Source organism: Armigeres subalbatus, chromosome 2 (assembly GCF_024139115.2).
Source record: "Armigeres subalbatus isolate Guangzhou_Male chromosome 2, GZ_Asu_2, whole genome shotgun sequence".
NCBI lineage: Eukaryota > Metazoa > Arthropoda > Insecta > Diptera > Culicidae > Armigeres > Armigeres subalbatus.
The window spans coordinates 317,955,167-317,978,538 of NC_085140.1; the positions used below are offsets into that span (position 1 = coordinate 317,955,167).

Below are 23,372 nucleotides of genomic sequence, written 5' to 3' on the forward strand. Positions count from 1 at the left end.
AAACGACGCACCGCACTTTTTGCTGCCCGTATCCAGCTTTCCACGCTCGGTAATGGCGGCTTGTCGGTGTGCAAAAATCAATCGGTCGCTGTACTGTTTGACACTAGCTGGAGGAAAGCCCACTGGCGTATTTACCATGTTTTTTTTTCGTGAACCATACACTGAACCAAAACATCCGCCTCATAGCGACTGATCGTTGATTCGCTCCCGCCCCTTAACGAACCTCGTACACATTCTGGATGACAACCATTCGATTGCATGGGGTACCAGATGGCAAACATCATATTCTTTTCATCTAATTACCGACTGATTTTCAAACGGAATTCAAATGACATAGTGGATGGTTTTCGGAGCAGTCTCAAACAGTAATTAGAAGCAATTAATATACATATTCCGAACAAAATTTGGTTCTTATTTATATGCTGAAATAATTTCTTTGGTTATCAAATAAAAGAAGTTTTCGTTTGGATAAATAATTTTATTCAATTTTATCATCCGAAGCCTAAAAACTAGAATATACCTTACTTCGGAAGTAGGTTGCATCTTTCTCATGTTCTATAATGTCAAGTATATTCCGAAGTGGATTATCAGTTTCTAAATAACAAAATGCGTGCTTCAGAATAAGGACGATTAGTCGGCCCAGGAAATTTCCACACAGTAAACACATAATAAAAATGAGGCCATAGTCTAACTGTTTGTTCTACAGTAGGGGGATTTATCACTAGCACTAGCATCTTATATCAGAGCTACATCTGAGATTCGCTGTCGCCGGAGTTCTAGACATCATCCAGAGAAGCTTATCGACACGAAGAACATCCTTGGCCGATCCAACCCGCCATCTTCCGGGATGATGTTTTGCCATCACAAAATACACCATTTTACGCTGAAAATAAGATTGCTTATTGAAAACTTTTGTTTGAAAAATTCTGCACAAACTTACCGATCTCATTCCCATTGAACCAGTTCCCAACTCAAAAATTATGATGAGGAAAAACTTTATTTAAACAAAAAAACTCCTTTGCTGAACTTCTTTAATGAAAAAATTAACACAAATGGCGATGAAGCCGATGTAATTGTGGCTAGCAAATATTTCCGATTGCATCTCATATCAAAACCAAATTAACTTCATAAAAGGGCAGAACCAAAACAATAATCATCCGGTTAATAGATGACATTTGGTTCAGGCGAGCAACTTCTTTATAAACAAAGGTGAATCATTCAACGAGTATCATAAGCATAGTTTGCAAATCGGATGATTTTCATTCGATTTGAGGCGAGCGTGTCTGTTGCACCAGCGCTGCATACGATAGTGGGAGGAGGCGTATTTTAGAAAAGGGAAGAGCTGAATCAGTCGTTTCAGAGATTATATATTGGTTCAGTGTACTTGGGTTTATTTCAACCAATTTTTTAGGTTGATTTATGCCTAAACAAAAATCCAGTTTGATTTAAACTTACAACATAGTTGAAACAAACTAAAAGAGCACCTCAAAATTTTTTCACAGCTCTAGGCAAATTCAACCAACATTTTGTTGAAACAACCAAAATGTTGGTTGTTTCGATTTGACAGGTGTTTAAACTAACCAAATCGCTGGTTGTTTTCAGCTAAAATCTTAGCTGAAAACAAATAAATCTTGCTTTGAAACAACAAACATTTTTGTTTGAGCTTACCAATTTGTTTGTTTGTTGTTACCCATAGAAAGCCCACACCACCTCCCACCCTTACCCATCCTCTTCGTTATATATATTTTCTGACAATAAAAACAGAATTTATTTAGCATTTTCAAAATTTATTTAACGCCGTAATTACTTTGACAACATAAATACTGGAATCATCAAACATAATCGTATGCATTTTTCAAACTCGTTTTACATGGAGAAATGCAAAAATTCTAACAAAACAAAAAAATCTACAATATTTTAGAAAATTGGTCATAATATTCTTTATCTAATCAATGTGTCATCATGTTATGTTTATTTTATGTGTAAGAGGTCCAAAATCTGGAATGTGATCATTATGCATATTTTTGGTAGAAAATCAAAGTCCGTAAAAATTCGACATGGGACTCCTGTACGAATCGGGGCAGTATTGCTGTTTGCCACACATACTCATCACCGATAGACAGATATTTGCTCAGTTGGTCGAGTTAAGTCGAATAGTGTATGAATAACATTATGGACAAAAAACTACGAATCACCTGAGAAAATTTCTTTCGTCTCTATTAGTTAATTAAAACGTGCCCTTTACTGTTTACTTCATTATTTATTGATTACTAGATATGGGAGAACTACAAGACAAAATGGTGTACTAAATATGCCTTTATCTGAGACGCAATACGATTAGAGCTTCTGTTTGATTGTTTTGGAATGGAAGCATTGACTTACATTCAGAAAAAGCGTATTTTGTACACACGATATATTTATTATTATTTATAAAGTTTTTCATCATTCCGTTGAAGTTATGTTTTATTTCTGTGTTTGTTACAACCTCTATACTTTGCATTAAAATAATGCCCATTTTCCTACAAGTATGGGACTTTTATCGTTTATGCTGATTCCTTCCATAATGTTTATAAGTTTTAATAATAGTTAGATGTTTGAAAAAATCCCACTAATTGTATTCATATATCTTTTTGCTTTCATTTGTGTAACATTATGCTCAAGTAATATGTTTTTTTATTTCATTACGCTTGATTTTTAAACTTTATTACTGCAGTACTCCAATGACAGCAAATACATTTACGATGCAATTCTTCAATAATTAATACGAAACTGCGATTATTTATTATGCCGTATAGAATTGGATAGATGGAAACATAAAACTCTCATACATCAGAGAACGGATGGTTTGTAATTTGTTTTGTTCGAAATCACGGGTCAAATAAGCTGAGTTCGATACTACATTAAAAAACAGTAACTCGATAATAGTTGTGTAATATATTTTCTTGGAAAATAAAACCCACTAATTCTATGCAAAGTATAGCTTGTATTATGATGGTTAATGCAAGATGTACTCCCTCGTTTATCTTTTTGGCGAAGCAACTGCCGCTAACTGCCAACGGAGAGTGACACCCAGTGCATCTGGTTGGCTTCAATACGCACACATTTTTGCTTCCAATATTTGTAATTTGAAAAAAGGCTTCGCTCAACTTCTGGTTTGTTTGTTACTTGCGTGAAAATTACTTTGTATTCCAATCATTTTTCTTTGTTTGATCCAAGATTCAGCGATTATGATACCTTTATTATTATGCCAAGTTCGTATTACACTATACACATAAATAACTCGAAAGGTTTGCTTGAGTTCTTTGTTTGTATACATAAGCAGCAATAACCATTTCTGTGTGTTGTTGTCTGATTCACAATTGAGGGAAGTTGCTTTATTCTAGCATAATGTTTGCAATGATACTACTAGAATATTTCATTTCCTCAAGTGTTCTGTTATCCACAATCCGTTTTGTTTTTTTAATGAGCGTAGCTAAGTGTAGTTTTACTTAAATTTGCATTCATCGATTAAATGTTGAATAGCGATACTAGTTATTTATGTATTTAGTTAATCTGGTTTATAATTTTTGTTCGAGTTTACACAATACAGTAGAGGAAAGAAATCTTTAGAATCTTATACCTAATAAAATAAAATGTGAATAGTCCAAACAAGCAAAAATAATATAGAAACACAATTTACCGTTACTGTAAGACCAATAGGTACAAACACCTGCGCCATTTTTTTCCTGGCGTGAACATAGAAGCAGAAGAACGTCTAAATAATAAAAATAGATAGATGTTGACAAATACCTAGAGTAAAAATGTGTTTGTTTCAAGAAATATCAACGCACGATAGCGTTCAATCTTTGCGCGTCCAACCCTACATTGTGCGAGAGGAAGATGTTTCACATGTTGGAATTGTTCCCGCATTACGCGCTATAAACGTGTTGTAGAGGTCTCGGCCCATCGGATGTCGACGGGTGTCGAATATAACTCACTTCTCGCGAATTGTTAAGCCACGCGGATTCAAAAGTGGCCAAATGAGCTTTTCAAATATTTTATGTAGGGTTTGGTTTCATCACGATTTATGTACTCCCTTTTACTACCATTGCGAGAAGTCAAGTTTATCAACTGCGCTTTGCTGCATCAATGCCTGTTGGAAACAAAACGATAGTAAATGTGTTGGACGTGTTTGTCAACCCGTGACTAAGGTCACATACACGCACACAACGTAGAACTTACCTTATCCCGCCGCTTTAGGTCTTGGTCATGATCTTCAGATATTCTAGCGAGTTGCGTGCGGCTGCAGTTTGCGCCTCTTTGGCCGTGTTGCCACTGCCATGGCAAACGGCAACCGGTAGTGTAGACAGTTGCACCAAACACTGGAAGCGATCGGTCAGTGTCTTCTCGTCAATGTCAACGTAAGTGACCTCGAACCGCTGCTCGGATGCAATTTCGTGCAGCATTTGCACAAAGTCAATCGACCTGTCCGCCAAACAAGTGAACTGGAGAAAAAAAATATAGTTTTGGTTATTTATGTCTTCATAGAAAATTCATACAAATAAAAATTATTTAAAAATTGTACAACCATTTTTTGAATATGTTGACGCATATATTTCTTCTAGATGAACAATGTGTCTTACCAGTCAACCACACGGGACTTACGAAAGGTGGAAACATGGAAGGCGGGATTTCAAAAGCTAGAATTTTGTCATTTCTATGTTTTACACATACGTCTGCTTGAGGTAAGGGAGGACATATTTTATTCTATATTCTATCTATATTTATATTATTAGTTGAAGGCAGATATGATTCCTTCTCATCTCACAACTGAAACACTAGCAGCCTCTTTGCTTAGTATCGATTTCTATGCTTCGGAATGGCGAGAAAATTTCCTACCCAAAAATGTCTCAGGCCGTATCCAGTTTTCCCGTCCGCAAGCGGTAATGGCCGTAAATGAAAGAATATGGACTGATTTTACGGCGACGACTCTTAGCGCGAAACAACGGACACGAATAGGAACATGAAAGTTTTAACCCTAGCCCAGCAGGGTAAATTGGCACAACTTGCCAATGAGGCACGCCGCATGAAGCTTGAGATCCTGGGACTGAGTGAAGTCCGTTGGCCAAACTTTGGAGAACACAGAACGCCGGCGGAACAAGTTCTGCTATACTCTGGTTTACGAGGTGAACACGCTCCCCGGCATCGCGGAGTTGGCTTCCTACTAAGCGCTCAGGCACACTCTGCGCTTATGATGTGGGAACCTATAAGTGAAAGGATAATCGTTGCCAGATTCAGAACACGGGTCCGAAACCTTACTATAACCCAATGTTATGCGCCAACCGATGCTGCCGACCTGCAAGACAAAGAGAACTTCTACAGTCAACTCAATGCCGTCGTAGATAGAATTCCGAAGGGTGATATCAAGATCTGTTTGGGCGACTTCAATGCGAAGATCGGATCCGACAACTCGAACCATGAACGCAAACGGAGAAATGAGCGAAAACGGAGAGCTGTTCGCAGAATTTTGTGGTAATAACGACATGGTGATCGGAGGATCGGTCTTCCCTCATCGACCGGTTCACAAGGTCACGTGGGTCTCCCGTGACGGCTTTACAGAAAATCAAATCGACCACATCTGCATCAGCCGAAAATGGAAACGGAGCCTTTTTGATGTACGGAATAAACATAGTGCCGATATCGCGTCTGATCATCACCTCCTCATCGGCGAAATACACCTGCACATTGCGCGGATTAGTCGACAGGAGGAAAGAGTTGGACGACGATTCAACACACGCCGACTGGAAGATGCCACGGTGAAACGTTCCTTCGTTGAAGAACTGGAGACGCGTGCTGCAGATATTCCGGAAGGTGACAGCGTGGAAGACCAATGGACCGCCATCAAGAATGCCTTCATCGCCACCAGCGAGAACAATCTGGGCGAACTGCGCACCCAGAGAAAACAACGGACCACCGATGAGACCTGGAGGAAGATAGAGGAGCGAAGAGAAGCCAAAGCTGCGATAGAGCGATCATAAACCAGAGGAACCAAAGTCTTAGCCCGTCAACGATACGCGGCTCTTGAGAAGGAAGTAAAACGCTCATGTCTGTTATATTCGATATAAGGTCTGATACCATGAAATGAACTTTCTAGCTAAATGATCACTATATAGTAAGCTCTGAATTTTAAATACTATGTACGAAACAATCTCGATAAGAATAAATCTCTCTCTTGTATCTAGGCATTCGACTGAGTAAGACGTGCTATCATTTTATCTACAAAATCACATTACGGATATTATAATGTCGACGGGACAAGCGAGTGTGGGCAGACTCTTTGGCCGACGAAGGAGAGAGAGCCGCCGCAACCGGGGACATTCGCCTCCTCTACGATATCTCACGACGCTTAAGCGGGGCGAAGATGAATGCAACGATGCCTGTGAAAGACGCGAATGATCAGTTATTGACCGACCCAACTGGCCAACTGAAACGCTGGTTCGAGCACTTCGAACAACTTTTTCAAGTGTCAGCCAGGCCATCACCACCTCGGCATGATCTGCCTAGGATCCGATGTATAACACGCGTCAATACCGAAGCAGCCAGAGATTTTAACAGCCATCCAATGCATGAAATCGAATAAAGCCCCAGGGGTCGATCGCATATTGGCCGAGATGCTCAAAGCTGACCCCATGACATCCGCTCAACTACTGCATCGTTTATTTCGTAATATCTGGGACACCGCAACTTTCCCGGTCGACTGGATACAAGGTATCCTAGTGAAGGTGCCCAAAAAGGATGACCTGACGGTATGCGATAACTGGCGAGGCATTATGTTGCTGTGTACCGTTCTCAAAGTTCTATGCAAAATTATCCTAGCCCGGATTCAGGAGAAGACTCTTCGCCTAGGCCCTAGGCCGGATTCCGTGCCGGAGGATCCTGTGTGGACCATATTGTCATATTGACCATAATTCCAAGAGTCCCTTTACTTGGTATTCATTGACTACGAAAAAGCTTTCGACCGTCTCAATCACGAGAATATGTGGGCGGCCCGAGACGCAAGGGGGTTCCTGAGAAAATCATCGGCCTCATCGAAGCACAGTACGAGGCCTTTTCGTGTAGAGAGCTGCACAATGGGATCCTGTCCAACCCTATCCGGGTCGTAGCTGGTGTGAGGCAAGGGTGTATTCTATCACCGTTACTGTTCCTCATCGTAATCGACGAGATTCTGGTAGATGCGATTGACCATGAACCAAACCGCGGGCTGTTATGGCAGCCAATAACCATGGAGCACCTAAACGACTTCGAATTGGCTGATGACGTTGCACTCCTCGCTCAACGGCGCTCTGATATGCAGAGTAAGCTCAACGACCTTGCCGAGCGCTCCTGCTCGGCAGGTTTAGTCATCAACGCCAACAAAACCAAATCGTTGGATGTGAACACGGTGACTCCTTCCAGTTTCACAGTAGCCGGGCAACCAGTGAAGAATGTTGAAAGCTTCCAATATCTTGGTAGCCAAATGGCGTCAGACGGCGGTACCAAGATCGACATAGACGCACGGATCAAGAATGCAAGAACTGCCTTTGCGAGTTTAAGAAATATCTGGAAACAGGTTAAACCTGGCAACAGGTTAAAGCGATAACCGGGCAACGCTCAGGATGGAGATCTTTCAAGTCGGCCCTTTGCACCACCGGAGGTGTACGGGATCCATAAGTAAAAGTAAGGTAATGACCGCCAGCTTACACTATCGGTCTCTGAAGCTTCTATAAAAAGTTCGTTTTCGGAGTGAAATGATAGCCTTTCGGTACAACTTTGTTGTACGAGAAAGGCAAAAAGGTGTTGATTCACGCCATTCTTATTCACCTCATTGATCAAAATGTTCGGAACGGTGGATGCAGTTGACCACGACAAACGTCAAATCAGAGACTAACCCACATGTAAGCTGGCGACCATTATCGCTCGCGGAAAACTGGATAGAGATTCGATAGAAGTCAACTTCAGCATGGTATGCTTCGTACAAACACAAAGCCATAAGCCTTATCGCTGAGCTACGGAAGGTCTCTTGCCACTAAACAACAAGATAGCATGCATCTGGCCGATTTAACGCTAAAGGATATCTTCTTATAGAGAAAGAAAAGCCACGAAAGGCAGAATTGCACCACCGATCAAACGGCCGGCCGTTTGATCTGATGGTTCAAAATGTCCGCCTAAGTTAAAACAGCCCAATGCGATTCTACCTTTCGTTTTTTTTTTGCTTTTTATATTGTTCCGCCTTTCGTTCATTCTGCCTTTCGTATTCCGTCTTTCGTGTTTCCGCCTTTCGTAGGATACCCACTAAGAATTGTACAACCATTTTTTGATCGAAAATGTTTACGCATGTATTTCTTCTAGATAAACAATGTTGTCTTACCAGTCAACCAAACCGATACATCCATAACAAAATCTTGAATTTTCGTCTCACACAAAATGATGAGTGGAGGGAAATGTTTATCTGAAAAGAAAATTGCCATTCCAAAACATAGGGGAGACTCCAGAAAATAATTGCCTGAGGAATGGCTTGTATGGAGTCTTCATCCCGATCGCTCAACCATGGGAACCAATATTCGCGCCGTTTTCGACGGGCCTCCTCAGGTGAACACTGGCTGGCAGAAAAAAAAAAGATGGGAACGATCTGGAGGCCTGGCTCTATTTATATTTCAGTTTGAAGGCTTAGCGGAGCTATAAAACGCTTGCCTTTAAGCTGCAATACGAGCGTTTATTTGTGTCTCGTAAAGCTCCTCGAGTTTAACTCCATCGCTTTTTCTGTTTCACTTATAAGTTTTATTAATATTTCCCACATTGATACACATGAATATATTTTATAGCATAGAACATGTAAATAATCAATATCATGTTTTGATATAATTATTTATATCTTTTTCATAAATTTCAAAGCAGGTTGTTGACTGATGCATTCGCCCAAACGTTTGTTTGTACTGTCTTCATTCTCACTCTGTGTTATTTGTAAAAAAGGTTTTTTTATGTACATTATTGCAGATACGACGGTCGATAGGAAAACGACAGAGTAACACAACATACCTGGAGTTGACGCAGCGATTCGCCGCTGCGTGCTTTCAGAGCCTTGTGAAATTGGGACACTTTTTGGCCGTGGCCAGTTGTGAGGCTCGGAATACGAGCATCCTTTAGTCCAGCGAACCGCCCGGATATGCTTGCCGCCTTCAGCTAGAATATAGAAGGAAAACACACAATTTGTACTCGTAGTTCTTTAAAGACGAGAGGCTTTACTAGTAATCTTGCTTATCAACGAAATCATCACAAGACAGGAAGAATCTTTCGATCTTTCTCAAAATTACAAATTGTGTGTCTTTTGCTACATTCAAGCATGCTGGCGGATCATTTTGTTTGAAAGTCGATTTTAGTGTTATCAATCAAACAGCGCACATTTCCAAACAGAACACAAATGCAATGTTAAGAAAGATTAAAAGATTTACAAATATGTTCGAAGAAAGGATACAAAATATTCAGCTAATCAGCCAATTTGATCAAATCTTTGATCCGAGAATTCAGTATACATAATACATTTACAGATTTTCAAAATTATTGAATAACTTATAGAAAACCTGTTTGGTAAAATATTGGTGAATCTTAGAGATCCGTAAAATGAGTAGGTTTGTAATGTCCCATCGTAGACAGAAGATTTACTTAGGAAACACTGTTCTCGTCTCAGCCTCTGTCGCATTCCAATCGATTTAATCAATTTTCTCTACATAAATAGACAAAGCAATGGATCTTTCATCCTCTTACCTCTTCATTGCCCTCCTCATCCAACATCTGGATGATTTGATTCGGCTCCAGCGGTTGATCCTGCAGTCTCTGCCACATACGCTGGGCGGCCTGGCGTTTGGCAATCTTCTTGCTCTTGCCTTTACCCACTTCCCGATACTTGAGCACGGCACACGCGATGGTGAACTGGCGCTCGTGCGGAAGACCGACTTCCATTTCCGTTTCGTAGGTTGGTGGAGGCCAGCGGCGAGCCATGCACATTTCTTGGAGCCATCCGATAGGATTTCCAGCCGGTTCGTCATCGCCATCAACGCCGGCTCTGCAGGTTTTAGGTGAAACGATGTATAAGCAATTGGATTCAAACGGTTCATACTGCGAATACTTACTCAGCCTTGATATTCAGCCCGGTGGTAGTGGAGTCTCCAAAAGCATTACCAGCCAACTTGTCAATCAACGCTTTGGCAGCGGCATGTTTCGCTTCCTTTTTGGATTTGCCAGTTCCCATGGCTGAAATTCGATTCGTAATTAGAATATTTTGAACTCGAATATTTTCCCATTTCCCAACTCACCGTCCTTATCCTGATACGACACACGATAGCGGAACGTTGGCTCATGGACCGCTCCCTCGACCTGTATCAAGTCATACTGAGGGGTGATTCCGCGACGGCTCAGCAGCTCCTGCAGAACCGAAATGGGGGTCTTCATATTGTTCGTTCCGGTCAGTTCGGTTTTGAGGGCTTCCTCGATCGGCATAGCGTCCTGTTTGCTGATCGATTTCTTCGCCACACGAATCGGGCGTATCTGGTTCGGTTGCCCGACTGGGGGGTTCCCATTGTCGCCGGAAACTAGACCGTTCAGGTCCTCGACCGGTGTCAAATCGGGTTTACTCATCTGAAATAAAATGTTTGGTTACGATACATTTTTGCCTTTCAAGTTGCATTCGACTCGGAATCCATTCTTATTATTTCTCATCGAAAATTGACCAGATCGGATTATGGGCTCAGGATTGTTATGGCCAAAATACACTTTTTTCACAGTCACAGTGCACAGTTTTTTAATATGATTAAGCATACCGTTTTGGCTCAAATCCCGAACATGACTCATATTCCGAAAACTGGCGTTTTAGCGCCCTAAAACTGAAACCTTCATTGGTTTTCCACACTGATGATCAAGATTACAAATGAATTTATGCTCCTGTGAAGAAAATTACACGAAGAAAGTCAAAATGGTCATTTAAAAGCGAGTGTTCGGAATATGAGTCTAGTTCGGAATTTGAGTCAAAACGGTATTATATTTGTTAGATTTGTGCACACGTAAGTCTATTAGAAGAAGTTTTTGTAATTCGATGCAAATACAACATTTTCTTATATTTTATTAACATAACAGATCACTTCATTAACTTCAGATGGAACGTTTCCGACACTCATTACAGTCTACATAAAGCACTTTCTAATTATAAACTACCAGCAACATCTTTTCAATGGAAAGATTTTAGCTTAACTAATTTTCAAATAAGTTGTGAACAAATGATGAATATTTTTATGCCTGCTTTTCAACGACATATTCCACAGAATTCTAACAAGAATCATTGTTTACAATTCTGAATACTTAATTGCAAAAATAGGTAACTGATCGGACTATAAGGACTGAATACAAGATGCTTAGTTGTTCAGCAAATTTTTTTTTCTTGAATGCTATTCGGAATCACAAATTAGGGCATGTGAATTAGAATGATACCGTTAACTGTATGACCACAAAGTTCTCAATTGAAAAAAAATCTCAGCTGTTTAGATTTAGACTAAAGAAAATCGAAACTGTAAAGATTAGTTTTAGGTCTTTCTATTTCATTCTAGGCATGACAAGGCGGCTGCTCTTTGGCTCACGTGTCCAAGAAGCATACCGTACGATGCGTTTAAAAGACAATTTGATGGGTGTTTACTCGTAAAAATTTTGAGAAGCATTTGCATTCTTTTTTCCTAATCCATTTCTCACAATTCCGATGCTTCTAACATTTTTGACACTTGTATTACTGTAACTCACGCATTTCGTATTCTATATTAACATTATTTTGATTCCAAAACTTAAAGGAAAATATTTCAGAACTAAAACCAGACACGCAAACGTGTGCAATGTTTTGTTACACAATGGACTTGTTGTATTATTTTTTGTTAAACTAGAATTTCTTCAGCAATAGTTAATCATGCAAATTCCCTAAAAGGAGGACATTTTAGCGCAAAAGGAGGACATCTGGATTTTAATGAAAAAGGAGGACATGTCCTCCTTTAGGATACCATATGGTCACCCTATAATATCCGCAACCGATTTGCTCGCAATAAGTTGCATTCGATGTGGCATCCTGCCCCATTGTTTCGTGTTAAAATCTGGCCGGATCGAACTACGGACTTCAAAATTAGGGCCAAAATACATTTTTACACGAAAAACTTATTACAAATTCTCGCTTATTTTTTGGGTACTTTTCCTTAACTAATTCGCTTGAATTGCGTTCGACGAAAAATTCTGTCGTATTGTTTTCTATCGAAAATTTGTCGGATCGGACTATAGGCTCAAACATTGTATGATTGAAATCCTAATTTCTTAACGTGTATAGAAAAAAACCCTTTTTAGGCACTAACGCTTATCCGATTTGTTCGCATCAAGTTGCGTTCGATTTTGTAATGAGTTTAGACCAATAGAACATGTCCATCTATAAGTTATAGTTTTAACTATTCTTATATGCGTTTTAACCATTTTAAAGGTCAAGGCATCATCACCGCTAGGTGGATTAAAGAGGGTGTTTAAGTTATGCCTCCCCCTTTTTTATTCAGAAACCGCCAGGAAATTAAGAAAATTAACATTACATTTTTCTACAGAAATTTATATTCTAACATCAAAAGTGTCTTAGCAAAGTCAAAGCTTATTTGCTTTATTTGGGAGTTTATTGTAACAGGGTGGTCCTACTATTTTTTTCAGATAAAATTTTTAACTTCTGCATTTTCAATTATAACATTGTACGATGTTCCTGTTCTGGTGCTCAGCCCTTTGGGCGTTTTTCCCTTAATTTGCTTGTCACACAATAAAAATAAGCTTCCACATTATAAACAAATCAAGGAAAAAAACGCCCAAAATGCTGAGCACCACTGTTCTTGAAAGTTGTTCCTTATTTAACTTTGAGGCATTTTGAATCCATTATTGTATGCCGTTTGTATCAATAAATAAATCAATATTTTGATTGTAACTTTTTAGCTTAGTTTAAATTTTGCTCTAGAGAAAAGCGGACTGAGTGGAAGATATTTTATACCACAGACTATCCTATTGTGACTAATAATTGATTAGTCACACAAATAGGAATTCCCCAGGCGGCGCTCATAGCAAATTACCACCGGTAAAGCTTCGCGTCTTCTATCATATGGTACTGGAAAGTACTCAGCTTTTGTTTTCGGAAATTGGTTAAATTTGTTATTTACTTTAGCGACTTAGGGTCGATTTCTTCACCTCCGCTTAGTGCTTAAACCCGGTTTAAGCATATGGGTAAGCACCGCTTAAGAGTTAAGCGGAGGTGAAGAAATTGGCCCTTACACTGCAAATAATTTTCACGTAGCATTTACCTGAAAAGACACGTAGATATTTTCCACCTTACTTTTCAGGTGAATTCTACGTGAATCGGAAATCAAAACTCAATTCATGTGATGATGGTGAAACTTACCGTATTGTCACGTAGCTTTCACCGGTTCCGTCGATAATACTTACGTTGATGATTACTCAACTTTTAAGTGATTTTTTGGTAACATTTAACTGAATTTTTAGTAGCATTTACGTGAATTCGGGGAGGCATTTGCATACATAATTAAAGTTTTGTTTTATTTTTCTTTGCATCTTTATTTAGTGTTTTTCATTCAATAAAACAAAAAACTGAGAAAATGGAAGAGAGAATATATAACATTTTTTGTTCGATACAAAGCAATTAATTGGGTGTGTACGTACAAATTCATCGTTTGTAGTTTCTGACTTTTTGCCGGTCAGTTCCTTAGAGAATGGCTTTCCTTTCCTAATTATTCCTTCATCCAAGAATAATTTGCTTTGACCGCCAGACGCTTGAAAATCCATTTAAATCTCTGGTCCTTCAATTTGGTGTGCTTATTGCAACGCTCGTATAAATAAATATGATTGCAGGGATAGTTGGCTTCTGTAAAAATTGAAGACAATAGTTTAGTAAATTGTTTTTCATAGAAATATTATACATACTTTATACATACTATCCGTTCTCGGCAACATCGACTGGCCACCTTCACATAATTCTGGGATCCTAAAATGGTATTCATTTACGAATAAAACCTCGAATTAAATACATAAAGAAATAATTTGGATCTAAATGCTTACCCAAACACCTCTGAGAGATTGATGCACGCTATTATCGCCATATTGAATCAAAGATAATGACATGATTTTTGCACACCATGACTCCCTTAAAATCTACCAAAAATTCACTTAACTTTCACCTGAAATTAAGATAAATGGCACCTTACTACCGTTAAATTGTAAGTGCATCAAGTAAAGTGTATCTGATACCTGTTTTACAGAACTCACCTGAATTTTCAGGTGAAATTTAAGTGTGCTGTCGGTTCAGTGTAGACTATCTCGATACATGCCGAAATATCTCAAAACTTAATACCTGCGTAATTAATTTTGCTTTCTTTGCGATTACCCGAATCGATTAAAAATATGAAATCGGAACCAAATCCGGCACCGCCATGATGAATTTTGCTGGAGCTGAGCTATTTTTCACTCCCGAATAAATTGATCATAATCTATACTCACCTTCTGAAAAATATAAAATTCTACTGATGGAACAATCAATGAACGCCCCCGATTCGTTGAAATTCAAGGGCTCTTGTTTATTTACCGGAAAAATCACAATTTTCCTAATTTTCACAGCAGCACCAGAAACGCACTCGTGCACTTCTTTTTATCAATGGTCGGCAGTTCGGCACGGACTAGGGATGTCTTTTTAGTACAAATCGTGTATTCGCCTTCAATCAATGCAAGCATTATTTTTCATAACGACGTATGTAACAATTATGAAGATTCGAGAAATCCTTTGCAGAAAGTTGGCAAAACTTTTTCTAAAGGGTCTGTTCAAATATTACGTAACGCGAAAAATGTTGTTTTTAAGAACCCCCCACCCCCTCGTAACAATCTGTAACAAAATTTACAACTACCCCCACCCCTATGCGTAACGCGTAACAAATACATTTTTTTTTTGAAAAAATCTTGTTTTTGGTAGAATTCGAACCACGATACAATAAATTAATTTTTTTGTATATGTTATGCTATTTTAAAGACAATAACTACTTTTTTTTAAATTTTTTAATTTTTTTTCTCAATTGTTACGCGTAAAGGGGGAAACGCAATGGAGTGCGGCAACGGCAACGGCAGGATGCGGCAGCTGTCACTTTTGAATACACGGCAGTAGGGATCCTATAATGAGAGATATGCGAAAGCGGCCATTGTAAGCCAATCGAGCATTGAGAACTGTCAAAGCGTGAGCCAAATGAACGTTGTTATTGTTGCAGATTGAGACGAGGTTGAGAGGTATTGAGATAGATTTTAAGAAAAATTTCATCGAATAAACAATTTGTTTTACTTTCGCGAGTAGAAGTAATCTAGTTTATGTATTGTGTTTCGCTTATTTGTATTGCACTTTTATTTCAGTGATAATGCTTATTTGAACACTGTTAGTGGACAGACAAACATATTCCAAATTGTTATCAAATGCAAAGTCATATACAAGCTTCAACATTTTGCGCTGCGGTAAGTGCTGGAAGCGTTTGCAAACAAAAGTAACAGCGTTGCTAAATCGTCTGGAAAAGTATTTGCATATCTCTCATTATAGGATCCCTACACGGCAGTATCACGGTAACCGGAATATACTCTTTTAGGACTATAAAGTACGCATAATCCTGGAAAAGTGGAACTACGCTTAAAAGGAGTATATTTCGTTTACTCATTTATGAGTATATTGCCTATACGTCAAACGAAGCATACTTTTTACTCCTTTTCTCAAAGTTAAAATGCATCTTTTTTACCCCAAATAACAATGGTAAAATGCATACTTTTTACCCCTTATTATAAATTATTCGTTTTAAAAAAATAAAACGATTTCTTCATTTTCAGCTAATAATAATAAAATCGAGGGTATTAATGCATATTTATTCAATAATAAAATGATTCATAAGAAACAATTGTAGTACGACTGTGTCTAACATACTCCTATCGTCAACCGGAACGCACATACCGGAATCTACACAACGTGTCAAGTGATAGCGAGCTTCCTCCTCGAGCAGAATACTCATCACTTCCTGCAGCATTCCAATATCGAGAGTTTCGAAACACTTACAATACATCGGGAAGATATTCGATGTCCTCCACTGGATCCAAACGGGCTTTATGTTCCTCCTAGTTTTTTGTGCTTCTTTCCTTATGCTCGCTTCCGGATGCGTTCCTTGGATGCCTCGATCTCCGACCGGAACTGCTTTTTGTATTCGGTTTGAGATAGTTGGATGATCTGGTAGAAGGATTCGATCCAGGCGCGAGGGCCGACATCAAGCTGCAAAAAGAAATATCATTTTAGCATTTCATTCCCAGACGAATTCACCAAATTTCAACTCACCTTTTTGGCAATGTCGAGAGCAATGGCCCAGACCGATTTTGACCTGCATTTCCATCAGATCACCAAATCGACTAGTTGGCCATATCCTGACAGGCTTATGATCGTCACGCAAAACACTCTAGAACAGGCTATAGAATCATCATAGTTCCTATAGATAAATTATAATATATATTTTTAGTTAGAGAACATGAAACAAATCAATAATATAAACTTACCCATGAACAAAATAGTTTTTCCTGCGTTGTGGATTACTAGTGGATTTCTAATTAGCTTTTCATTTTTTAACAACCACCGTCACAAGCAGTAAACTTACTTGCTTAATGTTTGGTTATGAAATTTTCTTTTCTTTAAAATACTACTTTTCACTCATTTTCAATTCCTTTTACATACTCTAAAAGGAGTGAAAAATACTCTCCAGCAATGATTTGAAAGTACGCATTTTTTGACGTATTGGCCATATTCTCAAATAAGACTAAAAAGTACTACTAAAATGAGTATTCCAATATTACCGTGATATGGAACGGCACGCAATGATGCGGAACGGCAAATGCGGAATGTACTAAAACCGCATATTTTTTGAAAATTTTCAAAAAATGCGGCAGCGGTATTGCGGAAAGATTTGTTTACTTTTAGCATGAAGTGATTTTATTCAAATTTGTATTATTTTCAGTAGCAGAGAACTTCAGAGAAAGCATAATCAGGACCACTTGATTAAACTGGATTGCTGAAAATGAATAAAATTATTTATGGAAATCGTGAAAACCTCGAAGAAACAATAATGATTATATTATTAATCATAAAATTGTCGTTCTACTTGTCTTTATCCAACAAGTAAATCCAATTTCAATAGAACATCCACTATTCATCCAAATTAAATTCCTGGAATTGTGAGTTTGAGTTCCCAGATCCTTTGTATTTCCGAGAAAAATTCCATGTAAAATTTTCTCTCAATTCACCATGAAAATTAACTTGAGCTTTGTTGGATAATTATTCTGAATCTACAAGGGATTTCCACTGATTTTTGATGAAAAATTCCTATGAAATTCCAAAAAAATACCAAGAGAATTCCTCTCAAATATCAAGAGAAAACTTCCTGAAACTCCGAAGGAAATTACTCTGAATGGAAATGAAAATCGAAAATTAACCAAATTAATTTGAAAAAAAAATTGAAATAAATTAGGTAGTTCCGCTAGGAATTTCCACTTACTTCGAGAGATCCTCCAGGAATTCCTTCGGAAATTGCTCCAGAAATTCCTTCGAAAGCTCCTCCAGGAATTCTTTCGGAAGTTCCTCCAGGAATACCTTTGCAAGTTCCTCTAGGAATTCTTTCAGTAATTCCTACAGGAATTCTTTCGAAAGTTCCTCCAGAAATTCCTTCTGAAGTTCCTCCAGAAATGTCTTCGAAAGTTCTTCCAAGAATTCCTCCGGAAGTTCCTCCAGGAATTCCTTCCCAAGCTCCTTCAGGAAATCCTCCCGAAGTTCCTCCAGGAATTCCTCCGGAAGTTCCTCCAGCAATTCCTTCGGAAGTTCCTCCACGAATTCCTCCGGAAGTTCTTCCAGGAATTCCTCCGGAAGTTCCTCCAGGAATTCCTCCGGAAGTTTCTCCAGGAATTCCTCCGGAAGTTTCTCCAAGAATTCCTCCGGAAGTTCCTCCAGGAATTCTTCCGGAAGTTCCTCCAGGAATTCCTCCGGAAGTTCCTCCAGGAATTCCTCCGGAAGTTCCTCCAGGAATTCCTCCGGAAGTTCCTCCGGAAGTTCCTCCAGGAATTCCTCCGGAAGTTCCTCCGGAAGTTCCTCCAGGAATTCCTCCGGAAGTTCCTCCAGGAATTCCTCCGGAAGTTTCTCCAGGAATTCCTCCGGAAGTTCCTCCAGGAATTCCTCCGGAAGTTCCTCCAGAAATTCCTCCGGAAGTTCTTCTAGGAATTCCTCCGGAAGTTCCTCCAGGAATTCTTCCGGAAGTTTCTCCAGGAATCCCTCCGGAAGTTCCTCCAGGAATTCCTCCGGAAGTTCCTCCAGGAAGTTCCTCCAGGAATTCCTCCGGAAGTTCCTCCAGGAATTCCTCCGGAAGTTCCTCCAGAAATTCCTCCGGAAGTTCCTCCAGGAATTCCTCCGGAAGTTCCTCCAGGAATTCCTCCGGAAGTTCCTCCAGGAATTCCTCCGGAAGTTCCTCCAGGAATTCCTCCGGAAGTTCCTCCAGGAATTCCTCCGGAAGTTCCTCCAGGAATTCCTCCGGAAGTTCCTCCAGGAATTCTTCCGGAAGTTCCTCCAGGAATTCCTCCGGAAGTTCCTCCAGGAATTCCTCCGGAAGTTCCTCCAGGAATTCCTCCGGAAGTTCCTCCAGGAATTCCTCCGGAAGTTCCTCCAGAAATTCCTCCGGAAGTTCCTCCAGGAATTCCTCCGGAAGTTCCTCCAGGAATTCCTCCGGAAGTTCCTCCAGGAATTCCTCCGGAAGTTCCTCCAGGAATTCCTCCGGAAGTTCCTCCAGGAATTCTTCCGGAAGTTCCTCCAGGAATTCCTCCGGAAGTTCCTCCAGGAATTCCTCCGGAAGTTCCTCCAGGAATTCCTCCGGAAGTTCCTCCGGAAGTTCCTCCAGGAATTCCTCCGGAAGTTTCTCCAGGAATTCCTCCGGAAGTTTCTCCAGGAATTCCTCCGGAAGTTCCTCCAGGAAATCCTCCGGAAGTTCCTCCAGGAATTCCTCCGGAAGTTCCTCCAGGAATTCCTCCAGAAGTTCCTCCAGGAATTCCTCCGGAAGTTCCTCCAGGAATTCCTCCGGAAGTTCCTCCAGGAATTCCTCCGGAAGTTCCTCCAGGAATTCCTCCGGAAGTTCCTCCAGGAATTCCTCCGGAAGTTCCTCCAGGAATTCCTCCGGAAGTTCCTCCAGGAATTCCTCCGGAAGTTCCTCCAGGAATTCCTCCGGAAGTTCCTCCAGGAATTCCTCCGGAAGTTCCTCCAGGAATTCCTCCGGTAGTTCCTCCAGGAATTCCTCCGGAAGTTCCCCCGAGAATTCAGGAGTTCCTCCGGAAGATCCTCCAGGAATTCATCCGGAAGTTTCTCCAGGATTTCCCCCGAAAGTTTCACCTGAAGTTCCTCCGGAAGTTCCTCTAGTTTTTTTTTCCGGAAGTTCCTCTAGGAATTCTTCTCGAAGTTCCTCCAGGAATTCCAAGGAGAACTTCCGTTCCAAAGATATATAGGAGTAGCTTCCGGGGGAATATCGGGAGGTCCTTCCAGATTAAATCTTAGAGGAATTTTCGGAGGAACTCCTGGAGAACTTTCGTGGGATTCCTGGAGGAACTTCCGGAGGATTTCCTGGAGGAACTTCCGGGGGAATTCCTGGAGGAACTTCCGGAAAAATTCCTGGAGGAACTTCCGGAGGAAATACGGGAGAACTTCAGGAGGAATTACGGGAGGAACTTCAGGACCAATTCCGGGGAATTCCTGGAAGAACTTTTGGTGGAAATCCAGAAGGAACTTTTGGGGGAATTCCTGGAGGAACTGCCGAAGGAATTCCTGGAGGAACTTCTTAAGGAATTCCTGAACTGCCGAAGGAATCTAGAGGAACTTCCAGAGGAATTTCTGGAAGAACTTCTGTAGAAATTTCCGGAGGAACTCTTGGAGGATTTACTGGAGGAACTTCCGAAGGAATCATGAGCAACTTGCGGAGAAATTTGTGGAGCAGCATTCGGAGGAATTCCTGGTGGAACTCCATTAACTCCTCCAACTTTTGGAGGAATTTCCTGAAGAACTCTTAGAGGAACATTCAGAGGAACTCTTGGAGCAACTTTCGAAGGAACTCTTGGGGAAACTTACGAAGGAACTTTCGAAGGAATTTTCGCAGGAACTTCTGAAGGAATTCCTGAAGGAGCTTCTTAAGGAACTTCCGAACAAATTACTGGAGGAACTTCCGAAGAAATTACTGGAGGAACTTTTGAAGGAATGTCCGATTGAATTACTGGAGGAACTTCCGAAGGAATCTTGAGGAGTTTGCGGAGGACTTCCTGGAGAAATTCGTGGAGAAGCATTCGAAGGAATTGTTAGAGGAACTTCCGGAGGATCTTTTGGAGGAACTTTCGAAGGAACTTTTGGAAGAATTTACGGAGGAACTTCCGAAGGAATTTTTGCAGGAATTTGCGAAGAAATTCCTGGAGGAATTTCCGGAGGAACTCCTGGAGGAACTTCCGGAGGAACTCCTGGAGGAACTTCCGGAAGAACTTCTGTAGGAATTTCCAGAGGAACTCTTGGAGGAATTTCCGAAGGAAGTTTTGGAAAAACTTTCGACAGAATATTGAGGAACATCCGGTGGAATTCCTGGAGGAATTCGTGGAGGAACTTTCGGAGGAATTCCTGGTGGAACTCCATGCGGAATTTCTTGAGGAACTCTTGGAGGAACTACCGGAGGAATTCATGGAGGAACTTCCGAAGGAATTTTTGCAGGAGCTTCTGAAGGAATTTCTGAAGAAACTTAAGGAATTCCTGGAGGAGCTTCTGGGGAAATTCATGGAGTAACTTCCAGAGGATTTTTAGGAAGAACTTATGGAGGAATTTCTGGAGGAACTTTCGGAGGAATTCCAAAAGCCACTTCCGAAGAAACTTCCGAAAGAAGCGCTGGAGGAACTCCGAAGGAATTTGTGAAGGCACTTTCGAAGGAATTGCTGGAGAAACTTCCAAATTAATTCCTGGAGGAACTTTCTGTAGAATATGGAGGACCTTCCGGAGTACTTTAATTAGTGTTTTTATCGCAATTAAGTACAACAAAACGGAACTTAGAACTTTTTGGAGGATTTTGCGGAGGAATTCCTAGACAAACTTCCTGGGGAATTCTTGAAGGAACTTTCGAAGAAATTTCTGGAGCATCTTCATGTAGGAACTTCCAAAGGAATTCCTGGAGGTTTCTCCAGAGAAATATCCGGAGCGATTTCAGCAAAAACTTCCGAAATAATTTCTTGATGAACTTCCGGTACAATTCCTGAAGGAACTTTCGAAGGATTTGTGGTGGATCTTCTGGAGAAATTGGTGATGGAGCTTCCTTATTGGAATTATGTACAATACTTCTGAGTCTATGCAGTTCCTGCAGGAACTTCCAGCGGTTCAAGACATCAAAAAATAGTATTCCTACTGTTCTGATCGAGGTTCTGATATAAAGCAGTCACTGAATCAATTAGAATTAATTTAAAAGTTTATTTAAATAATTGAAATTAAATCGTCTCTAGAAATAATTAAAATCATCTTTGAAAAAATCAGAATTCCTTTAAAACTTGAAACGTCATATAAAATCTGTCCGGCAAATCCGCATGCATTGCGTTTTGCAACTGCGGCAATGATGCGGATTTTTTTTAGTACAAACCGTCGACAAACCGCTTGCCGTTGCCGTTCCGTTGCCGCACTCCATTGCGTTTCCCCCTTAACAATTTCTCGAAGGACACCCACCCCCTATATTTTGCGTAACAAATCGTAACAAAAATAAAACAACCCCCACCCCCTATTGCGTTACGTAATATTTGAACAGACCCAAAACTGTTTAAAAACTAAATCTTTTTTCAATATTTTTTTCCGCTGGCATGCATCAATACATGGCACGTAACAAGCGGGCTTCACGTTATTGCTCAGTTAATTCGAATTCCCTGTGAAAAACGATAAAATTATACATACACCGGTATGCTGTATATCCGTCGCTGTACATTGGTCGGTTTTCTATAGTGCACGATTGACGCAACTGCAGTTTTGCTTTGTTTTGCTTTTTTTGGTACATAGGTCGCTACAGGTCAGTACAGTTGCTGATGAAGTATGTGTATAGCCGCCAGACATTCTAAATACTCACGCTCCTCTAATGTGGACGTGTACTATACACATGTGGAAGCGTTGGCTTGAGAAATGGATTGCGAGTGATTTGACTATGCGACCAATTTGGGAATCTCGAGCTCGTTCAGTAGTCGCTAGGTTGCGAAGGCCGACGGAGGTCCTTCGTAGCTTAGTTGGTTAAAGCACCAGTCTAGCGTACTGTAGGGTCATGGGTTCGAGTCCCATCGAAGGGAAAGTGGTTACCTCCAATACATTTTCCAAATCAATATCTTCCACATAACGTACATATTCACATATGAGTTTTCATAACATTGTAAAAAAAAAACACACGACGGTGTTAACTTTGACAGATCCTACAGCACAGCATAGGAAGATCATTTTAAAATGCTTATAATAAATTCTAGACAAAATGTAATTAAAATCTGATCGATGTATGGTACGGAAAAAGTTCTGAACTGTATGATAGATACATTTTAGGAAAATATTCAAAAAATTGAGATAAGCTTCTTGATATGTAATTCAGAACTTTTTCCGTGCCGTACATCAATCAGATTTTAATTACAATTTGTCTAGAATTTATTATAAGCATTTTAAAATGATCTTCCTATGCTGTGCTGTAGGATCTGTCAAAGTTAACACCGTCGTGTGTCTTCTTATTACAGTAGCCGTTCGATAACTGCAAAATGTTTACTTTTCAGTTAACGAATGCCGTTCGATAACTGCAACGCATTCTAGACGTCAAGCGGTTGTCAATCGACGTCAGATGCAATAAAAGTGCATGTAAATGTGCAGCGCAATGCAGCTGTCAATGAGTCTGACATCAGTTTGAAGTTTAGCGGTCCGATAACTGCAAAACTGTTGCAACTATCGAATTGCAGTTAAAAAGCATTGCAGTTAAATGACTTGCAGTTATCGAACGTCTACTGTATTTTTACTTGGATTCGTCTAATGACACACTGGTGGTATTGTCGGCGTAGCACCAAGTTAGAATTCGGAAGTCGGGACTTCCGAACCGAACTTTCTTCCGAAGTTTTATTTGTCAAACTAATTGATGCGTTGTTTAGCGCATCTTTAGGCGAATTCAGCGCACTACTTCCGAAGTTGGGAAAGTTGCCTTTATCTGGAGAAAAATCCAACTTCGGTATAAAAA

The 23,372-nt window shown here is 40.1% G+C and overlaps 2 protein-coding genes and 1 long non-coding RNA gene across 4 annotated transcripts; 1 reads left to right on the forward strand and 2 right to left on the reverse strand.

Moving 5' to 3' along the window:
• Nucleotides 1–3,195: 3,195 nt before the first annotated feature.
• Nucleotides 3,196–14,750, reverse strand: LOC134212643 (interferon-inducible double-stranded RNA-dependent protein kinase activator A homolog). 2 transcript variants are annotated; one of them, XM_062690670.1, is made up of 7 exons: nt 14,575–14,750; nt 10,329–10,650; nt 10,146–10,266; nt 9,781–10,078; nt 9,055–9,198; nt 4,222–4,484; nt 3,196–4,132 (listed from the first exon to the last, which is right to left on the reverse strand). In XM_062690670.1, the coding sequence occupies exons 2-6, from the start codon at nt 10,648–10,650 to the stop codon at nt 4,236–4,238; spliced, it is 1,134 nt and encodes a 377-aa protein (XP_062546654.1). In that variant the 5' UTR covers nt 14,575–14,750; the 3' UTR covers nt 3,196–4,132; nt 4,222–4,235. The 2 variants fall into 2 exon arrangements, with proteins under 2 accessions (XP_062546654.1, XP_062546655.1); XM_062690671.1 differs by lacking the exon at nt 9,055–9,198 and having other exon boundaries at nt 14,575–14,749.
• A 759-nt stretch (nt 14,751–15,509) lies between these two features.
• LOC134212646 (sericin-2-like) lies at nt 15,510–19,029 on the forward strand (the record flags this gene model as incomplete). Its single annotated transcript, XM_062690674.1, has 2 exons — nt 15,510–15,535; nt 18,447–19,029. Coding segments are annotated over 2 exons (609 nt in total), but the record flags the coding sequence as incomplete, so codon positions are not given.
• On the reverse strand, nt 16,015–16,896 carry LOC134216780 (uncharacterized). Its single transcript, XR_009980822.1, has 3 exons — nt 16,642–16,896; nt 16,427–16,574; nt 16,015–16,363 (listed from the first exon to the last, which is right to left on the reverse strand). It is a non-coding gene; the product is annotated as an uncharacterized LOC134216780 (long non-coding RNA).
• Nucleotides 19,030–23,372: the final 4,343 nt, after the last annotated feature.